Below are 18,544 nucleotides of genomic sequence, written 5' to 3' on the forward strand. Positions count from 1 at the left end.
TTTTAATGGATATATGATATGACCCAACACAATGCCAAAGCTAGCAAGGACAAAAGAGAACTATAAAACATTCTGGTTTTTTCCATAAAGAAGAAACACTCTCTTTTCAATAAAAAGTTTTTCAAAGCACCACAGTCAGCTTTTCTTGTATCTGAGAACATTTTAGTGCAAATTAAGAATTTATAGACAGAATAATAGTAACAACAACAACTACTCTTACTTGGATTCTTTTTTGTTGTTTTAAATGTAGATAAATAAATAAAAATAAAGGTATTGTATCTATTTTTATGTGGTGCTGAAGATCAAACCCATGTACTAGGCAAGTGTTCTACCACTAAGCCACAACCGGATTCTGCCTTTCTTAAAAGCCAGTTTATCTTTACAAAAGGGACCAATAAAACGGTGAAAAACTGAAGCTTACACATGAATATTTCACTAATTTGTGTTTTTAAATATATTTTCCTTTCTTGCTTGATCTAGGTGATGTTTCAGAGAAAATATGGTTTCTCAGTTGTTTTCAAAGCACATATGCTTTCATATGTTTTCAAAGCACATATGCTTACTATAAGAGGTTAGTTTTCCCATTTTTTAACCCTATTTATTTTATCTTATAAATCAATAAGATAAAATTTCATAGTTCTGAAGAATATAATTTAACAAAAATTATTCTCAGTAATTGTTTGATGAGTACCCATTGAGTTCTACACATTTTACATACATCATCTCTAATATGGCAGTTTTGCATGTACATGTGATTAACTCCATCTCTGAGTTCAAATCGTTTTCCAAGAATAGATTTTCTTGAACACATTTTGAAGTCTAAATCTCTAAACACCAGAACCCATCCATGCTCTGGCTACGAAACCACATAGCCCTAGAATGAGTTCTCTGCGAGTAATCAACTACAGAAGCCCAGGAGAGATCAGAGAACCTGACGCTCTGCCTGACCATACCCAAGCTCTGCCTCCCAGCCCAGGACCCTCTCATTTCACTTGGAGGCAGACACACTGGCCTTCTTGCAAGTCTCAAATTCACCCACTTACTTCTTTCCTATCCAACCTTACAATCATATACTGATATTTAGTTAGCCACCTAGTTTTTTTTTAATTGCGAAAAAAAAATTATTGAATGACTGTCAGTTGGTTTTCGTGGCAAAGAATAATTTGGTAATTATTGATGACTAATTAGCGAAATGTACTCGTTTGCAATGAGATTTAGAAATGTATTTTTATAAGCCAGAGGCCCTTGAAGAGTATTTAAGGAGAATAAAAAAATTCTGTGTGGAAGAGAGACACCTAAGGACATCTAAATTAGTACTGCAAAGTGAGGGGGGAAATGAAAGAGAAAAAGGAGGGGAGCAGGAGTGAGAAGGCATGAGGTTACTGTCACGGATTGAAAAGCGACAAAACTAAGTGCTAATAAGAGACAAAAAATAAAGGTAGAAATGGGAACAAAAATATAGAACATGGGGAAAAAAAATTACTCTGAAAAAGTGTTCCAGATTTAAGAATCGTACTTTAGTTCATTAATACCAGGATTGACTGGTTTAACATCAGGTTGAGTAATAGCGCTAAATCTCAAAGCATATTTTGGTGTTGTGCATCACCTTCTAACTTACTTAAATATCAATATTTTGCCATGAACTCAAATCTGAGAACATATTTTAAAATTCTGGAGTCCTTAGTGTGTGTCTAGCATTGAGAGAGGCATGGAGATACTGCAGAAGACCACAGAGAGAGAGCTCCCGGGCCTTACTCTAACAAGACAGCACATATGATCCCATTTAAACATATTTTGCACTGAGTGTTAGATTTACTGGGATATAAAGTGGTGAATGAATACATCTATGCTATGAAGGATTCCAGAAGCTCAAGAGAGTCAAAATAAACATACCAGAAACAATTAGAAACTAATTTTAAAAACATATTAGCAAATACTGAATTATCAAATAGAGCATGTATGTGAGCTAGTGAGAGAAAGATAATCACTGACAAGAAAAGCTTCTTGGGTAAAGGAGGGCTAAGTCAGTTTTTGCTGGAGTTAGGGCTAAATGCAGGTGGAAGAAAAATGTGTCAAAAGATTTAAAATTTGCTTAGAGTGAGGACATTTGTGGGAAATAATATGGAGAGCTAATTAGGACTTTGGCTTTAATAATTAAGGAAATCCAGTAGTAATTTGATGAAGCAAAAAATATATGAATTTATCAGCTCATGGAATACCTGGAAGGGTTGGCAAAGCAAACCATGCTGACAACTGTCCAGCCTGATCTTGGGAAGGACTGAAATCAGGAGCTCCACTTCTATGTGAGATTCATCCTCTCTGTTGTCCTTGGCTCTCTCCACCTGGTGGGGATCGGGGCTTACGATAGCGCAAGGGTTTTACCTCTTGCCATCTCCTTCATCAAAAACGGAAGAGTAAGCATGGCATAAGAAGAAGAAAGGGAAAGAGAAGTACTGGAAAGAAAGTTCTGATACCCACCATAAAAAACTACATATAGCAGAACTGACCAAGAGGAAATGACCCGAGATTGGCCCCAAATGACCAAAGAACAAAATAAATTGGAGCCTTGGCAGGCAGTAATGTAGCTAAAATGCTACCTTTATACAATACTCAAGTCTCACCGCAACCTTATGGGCATATAACTTAAATGTATTATTTGCACAAATACAAGTCAATCAAAGTGAACCTTAAGAATCTACCAGATGGGCTGGGACTCAGTGGTAGAGTGCTCACCTATCACATGGGAGGCCCTGCGTTCGATCCTCAGCACCACATAAAAAGTAAACAAAATAAAGGTTATTGTGTCCAACTACAACTAAAAAATAGTTTTTAAAAAAGAGGCATGCTGAAGCTTTTAGGGATGAAAAAAATGTTTACATATGTGTATATATACACACACACACACACATATACATATGCACACAAAGTTTATATTTCTCTATAAAAATGTATATTTCTCTATATATGGAACCAACCAAGTTTCAGTTGGTTCTAAAAGTATGTGTAAGAAATAGCAATAAAAATAAAGCAAATGACACAATTTTGACAATTGTATCTTGGTGGAGAATATATGGGTCACCACTACTCTCTCTCAATTTTTCAGTCTATTTCAAAATATTCATTAGAAACAATTGGAGGTAGGTAGAAACCTGATAGAGATTTGAGACTTCAAACTTTAATGGCAATAATATATATATTATATCATAAATTACATTTTATGAAACAGCAGTTTCAGGAAGATGCATGCAGAAAGGTCATGATTTAAGTTGGAAGAAAAAATGGGGAGATCAACAGAGTACTATACCAGTTGGAGAGGAGACCTGAACAGGGAATAAAACAGCAGGAAGATACACTAAAAACTCTGTGAATGGATACTTAATATGTGGGAAGATGACAGACCCAGTGATAATTCCTGGTTCTCTCCGTGAAATGACTAGAGACACAATGGAAACAGAGAAGGCCCAATGGGGGAGCGAACTTGTAACGACAGTGACGTTCATTAAATATACTTATAAATGGCCTCATCCACATAAATACAGTTCACTCTCTCAATGGTGGCTATGAGGTGTCATCTCCCACTTAGCTCTGAAAGCCTAAAAAGACACACGTCACACAAGTACCCTGAAAATGCTGGGCCAGAGCCCAAGGGAGAGCAGCCACAGTTGGCCCATATGTTCCCCGTTAGGCCACCTGTTCCCTGTCTCAGTTCCCCCGCCTGCAAGATTTACAGAATTTCAGAGATTTTTTTTTTTTTTTAATGAAGAAACTGCATACAGGGTACTCCAAGTGGTAAGAGGAAATATTGGTTGTATTCACAAAAATACATCAATGTATATAGCTTACAGTGAGTGTGATAACTTTATTATTTCTATTATTGGTGTGTGTGTGGGGGGGGGTGCTAGGGATTAAACCCAGGGCCTCTCACATACCAGGCAAGCATTGTACTACTGAGCCATTTTTGAAACTCATTTTAGGTATGCTTTCTTCTAGGAAAGTCAAGCAAAATTACCGTCTCCAAAACTTGTTTCCACAGTAACTATATATCCTTCTAATATACTTATCATACTCTATTTTCATGTGTCCCCACTATTCTCTGCAAGCAGTGATAATGTATTTTATTTCTATATATTTGATACCTTGCATAATGCCTGGCAAGGAGTAAACACTCGATGACCTTTGTTTAAAAACATTTGGGGCTGCTGGGCATGGTGGCACATACCTATAATCCCAGCGGCTCAGGATGCTGAGACAGGAGGATCCCGAGTTCAAAGCCAGTCTCGACAACTTAGTGAGGCCCTAAGCAACTCAGTGAGACTCTATCTCTAAATAAAATACAAAAAAGGGCTGGGGATGTGGCTCAGTAGTTGAGTACACCTGAGTTCAATCCCTGGTAATCCCCCCACCAAAAAAAAAAAAAAAATGGGGGGTTAAGCCTGTATTTCAGTGGTGAAGCACTTGCCTAACACGTGCAAGTGCCCGAGTTTGATGCCCAGCACTTTAGAACTAAATAAAATATAAATTTTTAAAAAATTAAATGAATAAAATCATTTAAATCTTGTGTTATTGCCACACCCATATATAAACCAGCATTATAGTGTGTTGAATTCAAGTAAATAGCAGTTCCTCCTGTATATATTTTTTTAAAACCAGCATTGCTCTGTATCAAGAACTATATACTTTGGCCACATCACTCCTGAGGACCTTCAGCCTTTGCCCTATGAAAATCCTTTAAAAATCAGCTCAAGTGTGAGGATGAAAAAATATATTCCATCCCCCAAACATTTATTTATATGGAGTCATTTATTCAATCAAAAATTATATCGGTATATAGCCCCAAACAAAACAATTATGGCACCTGGCCTCATCTGGCTTCCAATCTAGAGGAAAAGACAAATATGGAAATATGGAACAAGTGCCTAGCCAAAAATGAATTATAGACCTTGATCAAGTAGAAGGTGCTTATGACAGAGGAATCCAGTTCCGACTGGAAAGTCAAAGAAATGTTTTTAGAAAGTGGCATTTAAATAATATCTGAAGTTTGAATACAATTATCCAGATGACTGGGGTATGTCTGGGGGAAGTTGCTGGATGATAGAAGAGTCACAAGCAGACAAACAACCTGTATAAAGGCCCTGAGGTACCTGTTAGTCTCGGATGTATCACTCTCAACACAGAGAATTTGAGCATAATGGTGAAGAGAGAAGCTGAAGCCAGGACTGAAACAGCAAATCAAACAGAGCCTTATAGGCCATGTTAAGGATTCTGACTTGGCTTTCAGGGTAATGGCTCTCAGTATACAAATTTGTACTTTAAAATAATCACTGTGAAAGGAGGATAGATCAGGGGAACAATTCCATGACTTTCCTGGGGAGTATGGATGTGAGAGCATCAAAAACAGACATGAGACAGTACGTTGCTATTTGTATCAGTATTTCCATTGTATAAAATGTAAATGAATTTAATATCTGTTTATTTTTTTTTCCTTGATAATTGTAGATGGACAGCATGCCTTTTTTTTTAATGTGATGCCGAGAATTGAACCCAGTGCCTCACACGTGCTCTGCCACTGAGCTACACCCAGCCCAGATTTAATAGTTTGTTTAAAAAAAAAAAAAAAAAAAACAGACATGAGGGGACCAGTTAACATGTCAACCTGCAGGGGCAATGAAAATTAAGAAAAGTCAACAGGTGAGGAATACTGAGGGGTAGACTACTAGACTTGTTAAATGAGTAGAGGAAGGTAGAGCTGGTGGCAAGAATGCACCCACGACTCTCATTGGCCAGTGAGGCACATCACTGACTTTTAATGACAGTAAGGAAGGAAGCACTTATTCTATATGATGTGGTGGGAAATCAAGAGTCCAGTTTTAGATGTGATGAAACAGATCCCTGTGATATATCCACACAACGAGTTCTAGGGAACCTTAGCATATAGCTGATATTTAAAGCAACTGAAGTGGATGAGATCACCTCATGATAGGGAAACAAACACTGTTAAATTGGAAAAAGCTACTTTTTCTGCTTTTATGTTTTAGAATATAAAGATGTTTTAATGGTTCATATATTATAATGCAAACATCTTATGGCTATAACAATATCTAAGTACAAATCTTCAACATAATTATTAGCTAATAAATCATTTTGGTGTTATAGAGTTTATATTGTATTGATGGGGAAGGAGAGGGAGCCAATATATTTCCATCTGACATTGTCAAACCTCTCTAAGCTACTGGACTCATGATGTCCCCCCACACACAATCCCTGTATGAAGTCCTAATCCTTACATACAGCAAGCATAATGACCACAATAGGTCTTGGATTTTTCAGGGACACCAAAATCTATTTTTCCCCTCATGTCTTTGCCCCATGCCGTCCTCTGAATCTGCAGCTTTCCAAGTCTCAACACACTATTATTTACCTTTGAAATATCACAATGGATGGAAATACAAATTTCTGCATTTGGATTTTCAAATGAAAGAAAAGGCTCTTCAAGATAGAGCTAGTCCTCAAAACAAGGAAATCCTTCACTCTGCTTTTCACTCTTCATAGTATCTAGCTTTTCCAAATGCAATCAGTTACCACTGAAGCCAAGAGAGGTGTGAATCAAAAAACTACGAAAAATATGGGCTTTACTGACTTTAAAGAAATTAACTCCAAAGTCTGAAACGATGTTGGTGACAAAAACAGTACATTATACTACAGATCTAAATCACTTTTAAGCTGAAATTACTTCTTGGACCCCCAAAATGTTTAAAGACCAAAGTTTAATATTTGTTTCAGCAGGTGGGAAAGGTTTGGGTTTTTATACATGCCTTCCTAGGGATTACAACCAAGGTAGGCATGCTAAAACTATTTGAGACTTATCAACACATCTCAAGGAAGAGATGACTGGGGACTGGCAAAGCAATCAGAGCCCATATTAATCATTAGCTTAATCTCAGCGACCTATGCTTCAGTACGGTAGCCAAGAGCAAGATGCAGAGTTTCTGGATTGACTGCCAAGGAACTCTTAACACAGGGTTTTTCAGCTATAAGCTATCCCACTGGTTTGTTACATAATAAAATCTGGATATAAAGCAGTTCAAAGTCATGTGATTTATCAAAAGATATTTATTACATATTGGTGTGCAAACAGAAAGGAAAAACTAAAGGCTGAAAGGTTAGGTATTTCCTAGGTACTACATGCTAAGCTTCACTGCTTGCCAAGATTAAAGCCTTCTCATTGAATTGGTTATACAGCTTATTTTACCCATCTCATCTGCAAAATAAGAGAAAAACCTCACACATATAATAAAACACAGAAATGCTATTTGAATCAACCTGCTGTTTTTTGTTTTGGTTTGGCATAGCAGGGATTGAACCCAAGGGTGCTTAACCACTGAGTAACATCCCCAGCTCTTTATTTTCTATTTTGAGATAGGGCCTTGCTAAGTTGCTGAGGCTGGTTTTGAACTTCTGATCCTGCTGCCTCAACCTCTTGAGCTGCTGAGATTACAGGCATGCGCCACCATGCCCAGCTAAGTGTATTTTGAGTCTGAATGTTACCTTTGCTCTTTTCTTATTGAGTCCACTAATTAGCCATGGAGGTTTTCTTGACCTTTAGAAGCCAGGAATTCCTTTGAAAAGCTCATAGACACTGAACACTGGACAACTTCAGATTGTAAAATTAATTTCAGGGTTTTTATGAACCTATTCACCCCCTCTGCACCCCCCCCACTACAGGTTCCCTAGAACCTCTACATTATTAGACATAAGGAATAGGGAGGACCTTACACATCCAGAAGAGAAACAAGATTCCCCACTTAAGAATATTTTTTACCTCAGCAAACTTGACTTACCTGACTCCCTCTCGTCACAGTGATTCGTAGTATCTCCTCTCTAGGGCTGCCAAAATCTTCACTTCCCACATCTTTACTTCCTGTATTTGCCAAGCTCTGTTGAATCACAAGACTTTTTCCCCATTTGAAATATGATACAGAAGCAATTTTTTAAAGACCCATTCTTTAGGTTCACAAACTTGAATCAGGCAGTAATGAAAGTTTGAAATTATGAAAAAGCTCATTCTCCACCATATTTGCTACAAAGGAAACCATCAAATTATCCTTAACTAAAGTCTATCAGACTTTGTAACTGCCAGGCAACACCACAATTTCTTTCAAGGATATGTGGTGGCTTTCATCACACACTTTTCAAACATTGCCAGAGGAAAGCATTTAGGAGAAGGCAATTTCCATCTCATTCTAGTTCCTAAAGTTCAAGAAGGCTTATCATAAAGTATAGATGGCAGCAGAACCTGCAAAATGAACACTTTTGTTTAAAAATGATTACATATTTTATAATTTGGACATTGCTTCATTGTAAGCAGCATTAGATCAGATGTTCTCTCATACTCATACCTTACCATAAAATATTTTTCTCATAATTATAATGACAAACTTAACTAATATAAAGGCACATTTAAATTTGGAGACATTCAAATCACAACATTCTTGGTAAACCTCTAGAATGTAACAATACAAATATATCATAAAATAAACTCTGAGAAGTACTTACAATGTGACATGAAACTATTTATCTTTCAATGTAAATATTTTTTAAAATACCAGTTTGTTGAAATATAAATAAGGTGACAAGATTTTAACTCCAGGTACACAAATTTAATTAACCATAATCTGTTTCACAACATGCTCTTGTCACTGAACCGTGCATGGTTCGTTCTACTTAAATAATTAAATAAATTCTACTACACTCATTATTCTTGTTGACATCTTTCCCTTACACAAAAAGAATGGTCTCCTTCTATTTCATTTTGACAGTAAATGTATATTCATTTGGTAAACTTGTCTCAGCTCATTTATAAACAAACCCCACTAGCACAAATGTGAAAGACCAGTATCATATTTGTAAGTTTTTGAGGAAATGTAATCCACTTAACTATTCTGAGCCGCATTATGACATCCCTTAATTTCTATCCTTTCCCCAAGTATAGGGGAGCAGGCAAGTGTGGAATGGGTTACAGAATCCAGTGATTCACAACATCCAAGACCTCTGCAGTCTCTATTCACCTTCTGGTTATAATTAACACATTAGGAAAAATAAATCTTCTATCAAACCATCTGTTTCTGTTTCTGTCACATTCCTATTTTTAAAAAGCAGAGGAGTCTGTAGATGGGAATAACATTTTAGAAAGGCCAAAAGATATGGAGTTCTATAATATCCCTAGAGCATGTAACTCAGATGGAAGCCAGAAGCCTGGCAGTATAAGGGACATGACTATCAGCTTCCACCTGGTCAGACTGAAACCTTTTAAACTCCACAAGCATTTGAGTCCACAGATATGAATTTTAATTTGCCTAGCCAGGTAAGTGTTCTAAATTTCAGCAGAACTAACCAGTGAATTAAAAATATTTTATAAATATTTCTTTACTGAAAAGTACAATAATTGATAATACTTGTAAACGCTTATTTAAATGTTAAATTATTTCCTAAAGGGATGTGACATAGAAACCTGATTAAGAAGCATATTAAATAGAAATTACTTATAAATCAAGTTAATTTTAAATCTTATCTTCTGTGCAAGACAGAACCTTAAAATGGAGAACTTTGATGTCAAACTCAAGGTTTCAAGAGTCATGATCCATTACTGAGGCACAATACAGTCTTGGCTCATAAGGTCATCGAGGCGTATTTGACATGTTAGCAATGATGGAAACTGATTGCCATTTCCTTCAAATCCACTGCCCTACATGAAATGGCAATCAGAATCACTCACTCGTTTTATGCCCAAGTGAACTGGCCTTTATATTCACAGACATCACCAAGAAGTATTTAAGAAAGCAATCTAGTGATTATGATATGGATAGTCATAAAAGAAAAATAATTGAAAATGCACAGAAACCCGATATGGCTCAGGCATGTGGACTGTGCTTACACAAAAGGTCAATTAAAAAGGCATCTCCAAACAGAATCTTCAAAGCAAACAGAAGCTGTTTTCTTAAGCTTCCATTTCACTACCACACATAAACATATAGCTCTCATAGTTTATACTCTTCCAGGTAAGTATTCTAACGCACACTTTTTTCCAATTATAGGTGGAAAATACAGCACTGATCTCCCAGCTAGAGCAATTTGGAAAATGGAAATTAAGAAACATTACACTAAGCCAAGTAAATGAATGACTAAACATTGCAGCTAACCTAGTCAGACAGAACTTTGAAAGGGAGTCAAGTTCAATATTTATATACTTGGGGGCAGAGTTTTGTTTCAGAAAAATATTTGGTACAGTTTCTGTTCAGTCATATTCAAAACATTATAAAACCACCACTAAAACAAACTGGACTTAAATTCAACCTGTAATCAACACCAAAAAAATTGCTCCTTTTCTTTGCTAAAATCCTGGAAAGAAATCATATTACCCATCTGGGAATATGACCTTCACAGCATGAGTACTTTTAAAATAGAATAGTCAATGTCTAATCCCACTTTTCCTATTGGTTTTCAAGTTCCTTAAAGAGAAAAAAAGATAAACAAATATTTGCATAGGTGGGAGATTTAAATAGGGAATAAAATAGTGGTTATCAGGGGCAGAAAGAAATTATAAGATGTAGGACATGGGTACAAAGTTGCAGACATGTACGGGTAGTAGGTCCAGAAATGCAACATTATAATATTGTATTATATCCTGGGAATTTACAAAGAGTAGGGAGAAAAGGAAAGAAAAGGCTAACTAAGGATAGATATATTAATTTATTGAATGTAGTAATTACCTCCTTATATCAAGACATCACGTTACATACCTTAAATCTACACAATAAAATTTTTCAAATAGGAGCTGGGGCTGTAGCTCAGTGGCATGTGTGGAGTCACTGGGTTTGATCATTAGCACCACATAAAAATAAATAAAATAAAACAATTATTTTTTTAAAAAAATTTCTCAAATAAATTTAAAAAGTTTAAATCAAGTTATTTTTTAAAACCATACAGCAAGGGGCTGGGATTGTGGCTCAGTGTTAGTGCTCTTGTCTAGCATATGCAAGACCCTGGGTTCTATCCTCAGCCCCACATAAAAACAAACAAAATAAAGATATTGTGTCCAACTACTTCTAAAAAATAAATTTTTAAAACCATACAGCAATACTCTATATTAAAGTTAGTATAAAACATTAATTTAAAGTTAATTTTGAATTTTTAAAATTATATTTTACTTCTGTGTATTAGACTTCATTATTTTTAATTAATAATTTTATTTAGTGACACAGGTCCCACCTACATGGAATATGGGTGGGGGGGGAATCCTTTTAAACTTCAAAAGTATACCACTTGGCCAAGCAATTCCACTCCTAGTCTTATCCACAAGATACAAAAACATGTCCACATACAGACCTGTATAAGAATACAGCAGCTTCACTTACAATAGCTAAGGCTGGAGACAACCCAAACACCCATAACAAAGGAAGCAATAAGCAACAACTATGGTGATTCATAGGATGGAATACTACCTGAGAGTAAAAAGAAACTACTGAATGTGTTCTAGTGAATGAAATCCATGAAAATCATGCTATGTGAAGAAGAGCTGGATATGAAAGATAACATCCCATCTAATTCCATTTTTTGAAGTTCTAGAAAATGCAAAGTTAATCTCTGATGAAAACAATCAGAACATCAGGTGAGAAGCAGAAACTGCCTAGGAAGGAGACTTGTGGAAACTTCTGGGTGACGTAAATGTATGTATCTTTTTTTAATATTTATTTTTTAGTTGTAGTTGGACACAATACCTTTATCTTATTTACTTACTTTTATGTGGTGCTGAAGATCGAACCCAGGTTCTCACACATGCCAGGCAAGTGCTCCATCTTTGAACCACAACCCCAGCCCCAAATATATATATATCTTAATGGAGTGATGGTTACCTGGGAATCGTCATTGTTGAAAATGTGTAGTTAAGGTATTAACTAGTAGTTAAGGGATTAACTACACATTTAATTTCCAATATATATTACCTCAAAAAAAATTCATGTAGTAGAAATAGGTAGAGATGTGGGTGAAATGACATGGCAAATTTTTAATCAATCATTGTTAAAACTGAGTGACAGGTATAGTCTTTTATTATGCTATCCCTTTTGTTTTCTATAAAGTTTAAAAATATACATCACTAAAATACACAATCGAAAAATTTTATACCACACAAATATACTTACCAAGAATTTTTTTTTAAATTTTTTTTTTTTTTTAGTTGTAGATGGAAACAGTACCTTTATTTTATTTATTTTTATGTGGCGCGGAGGATCGAAACCAGTGCCTCACACATGCCGGACGAGTGCACTACTACTGAGCCACAACCCCAGGCCCAAGAATTTTTGTATGCACAAGGCATTCCTAAAGATCTATGGAGATCCCCTGTGTCCTATGCTTCATATGAGCTACATTTAAAATTCTCCATTATTTTCTCCAGCTCCCCTCACCCAAACTCCTAGCATGCCTCCCACCTAATGGACCATCAGAGTGAAAATATTATGGTTGTCTCAACTACCACCAGCCCCCAAATTAATTCTTCTCTAGACCCTAACTTACTTATTTCTAGCAAATATGGTACAGATGGAGAAATCAAAGCTGCTAGATATGCTGGAACAAACAAATGATTTAATAGATCCCAGTCTCAATATTTCTTTATTCTCACTATTCTCTGAAGACAATGTTTGTTTTTACAAGTTACAGACATGAATTTTCAGAATAACGAAATCCACAGAACACTAACCAAGGCAGATGATCAATTTCTCTACTATGGACAAGTACCAATCAGTGAATGTGTCTTAGTTTTCTAAGTTCTTCTAAGATTTGCCTGAGAAAAATTCTATAGCTTTCACATGACATGTCCATAAAATCAGAAGCACCACACAGAGGCAAAGGATAAACTCAGGCTCAAGCACAGGTGTTTAAAGGTATAATACGTTAATACCCTCCTTGGTAATAAGAGGATATTAAGTGCACCTCGGTAAAGAATCTTCATGACAGGACCTAGTCATGAAGGTCTCAAGTATCAGTATCAGTATCAATTAATTCTCTATAGATAGCATAAAATAAACGTTGAAACTAGGTAAAATTAAGCACCCCAAGTTTATATACTTTATCACCTCTACTACAAATTTTTTTTGTTTTTATTGGAATTTAGCAAAAAATTAATAAGAATTTATAAGAAGTTAAATATTTAGAAAATACTCAGAAAGTAAAAGTGTTCATTGGTGCCAGCATATTCATCCATCCAGCAAACCATTAAATGTCTGCATACCAAATGCTCTTAACAGCAGTGAAAAAAGTCTACGCCATACAGAGCTAACATTCAAGTAATGGGAGACAGGCTGATAAGAAGGGCTAAGGTTAAGTACCCAGGAAAACAGAATAATCAGGGTAAGGTCAGAAGGATATGCAGATTACCATACCTGGCCAGGAAAGCCTTCTCAGTTACAGTGATATTTGAGAAAACCTGAAGAATGTGAAGTTCCAGAATTCCAGGCACCTGAACCTCTTTGCAAACTTAAGAGACATGGAGCCAGTGTGGCCACAGTGGAATGAACTGGGAAAGCACTGTGGAAGTGGGAAAGAGAGGGCAACACAGGATTCAGACCACTCTAGGCCATTTTTAGATCTGGGCATCTAGCGTGAGAGAGATTGTGAGCAGACTGGAGGATTTTAAGCAGAAAAGATCCTATTTAATGCTTTTTTAGAAGATGACTGTTCTGTATGAGAACAGACAGGAGGGGAACAAAGGTTGAAATGAGGAACAAGAAGAGACCAAAACATATTCAGAAGGGTATGTTAACTTCACTTATTAATATGCTGTTTTATTATTTGACACACCATATTCCAATAACTCAAACAGCAATCAACTGAATTGCTCTCATTTGGACTGGACAGGGGATTAGAGTTTTTGAGGAAGAAATAAGAGACATATGCTATTTTTCAGGTTCTAGTTTGACCTATTAGACAGTGGTTCCTTACGTCAATTAGTGTAGTAGGTAAATAAAACAAAGACTGCTAGCTTCCCGATCATCCTTTTAAAAAATCTCTCTCAAAGGATAAGAAAAAAAAAAAAAAAAAATCAATATTTTATTTTCATACTGGATTCAAAATGTTCATACTGCTATTATTCATAGCTCTCATCACAACATACATATAATGTTGTAGTGAAAACCCACTTAACTTATATTCCTGAAAGATAAATTGAAATAAATATATTGCAAACCATGAAACCCATTAACACTCTCCAAGACTTCTGTTTCATAGTTATTTATAAAATCCCTCCTGTGATGAAGACACTCAATCACTATCTCCAATTTCCTTGGTTTAGCATGTCTAACAGCAGCCTCACCCACACCATGTTATTATCACTTTTGGGTACTAAAAGCTGGTTAGGAAAACCAACAAACACTGAACACCTTTCAATTCTTTCAGCTGTGCTTGAGTGTTATTAATTGGTTTAAGAGGGTATCAGAAACACATGCTTTCCTGCACACTTTGGTGATTTCATCCTATGCTCAAAGCACTTCCATAAATTAAATCATCCTGGCTATGTCATGAATCGCAGCTGGCATGCCTGAGTACTGCTCTTTGATGATGAGCAAGCAATACAAAATAAGATGCTGAATCCACTCTTTAGAATTTCATTTCCAGCATCTTGTATGATGTTACTCCGCAGGATTTTAAAACAAAAATAAACGTTATGATATAGTTCACTTTGGTTTTGCAAAACCTAAGCCCACTAGCCAGAAAATTGATGGCTTTTTCCCTTTCCAAAAAAGCAGGCTACATCTATAGCCAGGAAGGGAACTGGGTTGGGGGTTGGGTAAAGGCTATTTAAATGGATAATCCAGCTTTTAGCTTACCAGTGGAGATTCAATGGGGGAGTTGCAGGCTGCAACTGGGAGTCTGTTACAGCCACATACACTGCACCCCTATTTCTTCACCCTCACTGGATGTGAGGCAAGAATCTGCCTCATTTAAGTTCTACTAACAAGTAAAGAGATTCCCCTCTCTGGGGGCAGGCTTGTGCTGCACTAATATTGTTCCAGACTATCTTATCTGTTCCCTCTCTCCTTTCCCTTTAGTTACAAACTCCTGTTTCATTTTTATTCCATCTTATTGTATTGGAGACATTTTTTTTTTTTCCAAAATGCCTTAAACCCTTCCTGGGATAAGGAGAGAAATAAATCAAGATTTCCTTCTCCAGCTCAAAATTTAAATATAGCAGGCAAGAAGAAACGGCGAAAAGGGGTGTGTGGGTGTATATGGCAAGATTTCTAGGTATCTAAGAGAAAATGGATTAGAGGGGGGAAAAACATGCTAAAGAGATCTGAAAGCTGTGTATGTGTACACAATCAATCCCAGAGCGGAGGGAGGAATTCGGGAAGAGGGGAGGGAAAAGAAAAAGATCAGCCGAAGCAGTAGCCCACCCCGACCCCTCCCAACCCACTGCAGCGCTCTGCGCTTCCCAGAAAGCTCATCCCCAGTGAGCAGATTTCCGGCGCCGAGCAATGGACCAAAGGGTGGACAGGCAGTCTGGGGAGGTCGGGAAGGATGGGGATGGATAAGGACAGGCTAAGGGATGTGTTCTGGCTAGGGAAAGAGCAAGGAAGCCAGCGAGGCCAGATGAGACCGCTTGCCGAGATGGAAAGGCAGGCCGGGACTGCCAGCACCTACCTGGAATGGTCAAGGTAGAAGATGCCCCCTGCACCTCTGGCTTCTCCTCCTCAGCCTCCTCCCGCTGCTTCTGCTGCTGCTGCTGCTGCTGCTGTTGTTGAATGAGGCTGAGGTCCGAGCGGCTGAGTTCGGCTCTGGCGGCCGCCGGGACCAGCGGTGCCTTTAGCAGCACCGCAGCCAGGCCGAGAAGCAGGGTGCAAGGGACGCGCCGGCAGAGTCTCGCCATGGCCGAGAGCCAGAGGGCCGCGGAGGCATATTGCGGGGATCTGGTCAGCGGCCGGCGCCAGGGCTGCGGGCTCCCGGCAGCGCCCGCCCGATCGCTCGCTCGCTCGCTCTCTCGCTCCCCCTCGCGCCGTCTGCCTCGCACACCCTCACCAGGAGGAGGAGGAGGAGGAGGCCCGGGAGGCGGAGGGGGCGGAGGGGACGGCGAGGGGCGGAGGGGGGGGGCGTCAGCATCCTCGCGCACGTGACCCGCCGGGAGGGGCTAACCAGTACCCGCGGCCCCTCGCCCGCCTGCCACCGAGCTTCGGCAGTGATGCTGGGGTCGTGCCCTGAGTGGAGACAATAAGGCGAGACTTCTGGGGGCTAGAAGACCCTTTAATCCATACCGAGGCGGCGGGAAATTTTCCAGAAAGTGGAATAAAATTGCTCACACCTGACCTCAAAGTCAAAAAGAGGTGGCACGTGGATTACCATCATTTAACACTTAGCAAGGCATCAGCGGATCCCAAAGCCTAGGTCCCTTCGCCACGTAGGTTCTGCGGCGTCAAGGTCTTCTTAACTAGAATCTTGCGGTTCCACAGATTTTAATAAACTTCCCTTTCCCGCCTGAGCGAGAACTTCTTTCTACATCGTAAAATATTCCTGATTTCTTTTTTCCTAATTGTAACCTACACTTTTCATTTGCTCAAAAATGTATCTTAACCAAATACTTAACTAGGTGCTTACTATGTGCCATCATTTAGTCAGGTGTTTGAAATAAGTAAAATACAATCCCTGCCTTCTAAGAGTTCACCTGTTAGGGGAGAGCAACTTATCAACAAAACATGAGCTAAGGTAGTGGTTGCAATTGAAAAAGCATGGCAACATTCAGAGGTTGCACAGAATTGGAAGGAATTAACTAACGTATGGAAGAGGGTTATGAAACACTGGGAAAGGAAGGATGTAAAGAAGAAGATGAACCAGACTCTCCTGTAATCCTCAGCCTCCTGAGATAGTCAGCCTCAGGAGGATGAGGTAAGATGGCAAGTTTGAGGCCAGCCTCGGCAATTTCATGACGCCACACAAAAAAGGGCTGTGAATGTAGCTCAGTGGTAAAGTAGCCCACCTGGTCCCCTGCAAAAAAAAAAAAAAAAAAAAAAAAAAGTTCTGCAGCGTCTTGGTCTTCCTACTTAACTAGATGTTATCTGCGGTTCCTGCCCCCACCAACCCCCCCCCCAAAAGAGTTCCACACAGATTGGAGCAACCAGGTCATCTAAAAGTGAAATTGTGTGTGTGTGTGTGTGTGTGTGTGTGTGTGTGTGTGTGAGAGAGAGAATATGAATATGCTAGAGCGAGAGCTTGGGCGCCCAGAGGTGTATAATCGTACGATGTGCATGGAAAAACATGGAGCCTTGATTCTAACAGAGGACTGTTTTAAACTGAAAAGGAGAGAGGAGACCATGTCATTAAGAATAATAGCAAACTTCTATACTTCCATAGTACTAACTGTATCGGACACTGTTCAAGTACTTTACATTAACTCCTGTAGTTACCATGGATACTTTATAAGGGAGTTAAAATTTACATTGAGGTGACTATGAAAGATCTTAAACAGGGAAGATAATCACTACCATTCTTGCATTTTAGAAGGATCACTTTGCTATCATATGGAAGATGGATTCGAGGAAGATAGATTGAAGGAGAGCAGGCTAACAAAACCCCAGGAGGAGATGTCAAGGACCTGTGAGACTGAAAAGGAGAGGAAAGGAATGAGAGAGATGATATGGCTGGTATTAACAGGGTAGCCAATTTGGGTAGATGGAGGGAACAGGGGTCTATTATGATACCCAAGTTGCCAGAATGAAATCTTGGGTGACTGCTTAAGGTATTACCAAGCTTGACTGGTGGTACAGACCACAAAATAGTTCAGTTGTCTTGTATTTGTAGTACCTGTGGGATATCTGTCTAGGACATCATTCCATTTACCATCACAGCCAATTCAGCTGATTGGCAGATGGGCTTTTTTTTTTTCTTTTTCTTTTTTTTTTGACCCTATATCATTTTTATGTGTGTTCCTCCTAATATTTCCAACTTGCTGGAAAGCAACAGAATTCTCAGTAGTGGAAAATTATTATTTATTTTTTTGGTTAAGGGTATGAAAATAATGCCTATATTACTATGAAGTAAAATAATAACAATAATAGGCACATTACATACATTATTTCATTATATCCTCAGAGCAGCTCTTCAAATTAACTCTCATTGTTTAGCAGATGGAAACACTGAAGATCATAATGGCTCTGTGTCTTGCCCAAGGTTACACACTAAGTGTATGTGACTTCACCCTTTTGCACTGTTTGAAACTTTTGTCATGAGCTTGTATTAATTTTTTTAGTGAATAAAAAAACTATGTGGGTCAAATATGATTTGGAAAGAAGATGACAAAGTGAAGCCCCTGAAACTAAACACTCCTGTTTTGTCACAGCTTTGCCTCTTGTCTGAGCAGGAGCTATCCACAGAGGGTGCTTCTAGCTGAATGCAGCAAGTCTTCCTTAGTCTCATCAAGCTGTTTTTGTTGCATTCTTTTCCAAGTTATCTCTGCACCTGGAGAAAAGAAAGGGGGAAATAGAAATGGCTCCCAAAACTTGAG

At 38.2% G+C, this 18,544-nt stretch overlaps 1 protein-coding gene across 1 annotated transcript in view; it reads right to left on the minus strand.

Annotated features, from left to right (window-relative positions):
* The window catches only part of Fam171b (family with sequence similarity 171 member B), a 60,126-nt gene extending 44,207 nt beyond the window's left edge, over positions 1 to 15,919 (minus strand). Inside the window, exon 1 of the mRNA XM_076866697.2 lies at positions 15,694 to 15,919. Coding sequence (XP_076722812.1) covers positions 15,694 to 15,919 — 226 coding nt within the window. The remainder of the gene's footprint in view (positions 1 to 15,693) is intronic.
* Positions 15,920 to 18,544: the final 2,625 nt, after the last annotated feature.

The sequence above is a fragment of the Callospermophilus lateralis genome, chromosome 9 (assembly GCF_048772815.1).
Source record: "Callospermophilus lateralis isolate mCalLat2 chromosome 9, mCalLat2.hap1, whole genome shotgun sequence".
NCBI classification, from domain to species: Eukaryota; Metazoa; Chordata; class Mammalia; order Rodentia; family Sciuridae; genus Callospermophilus; species Callospermophilus lateralis.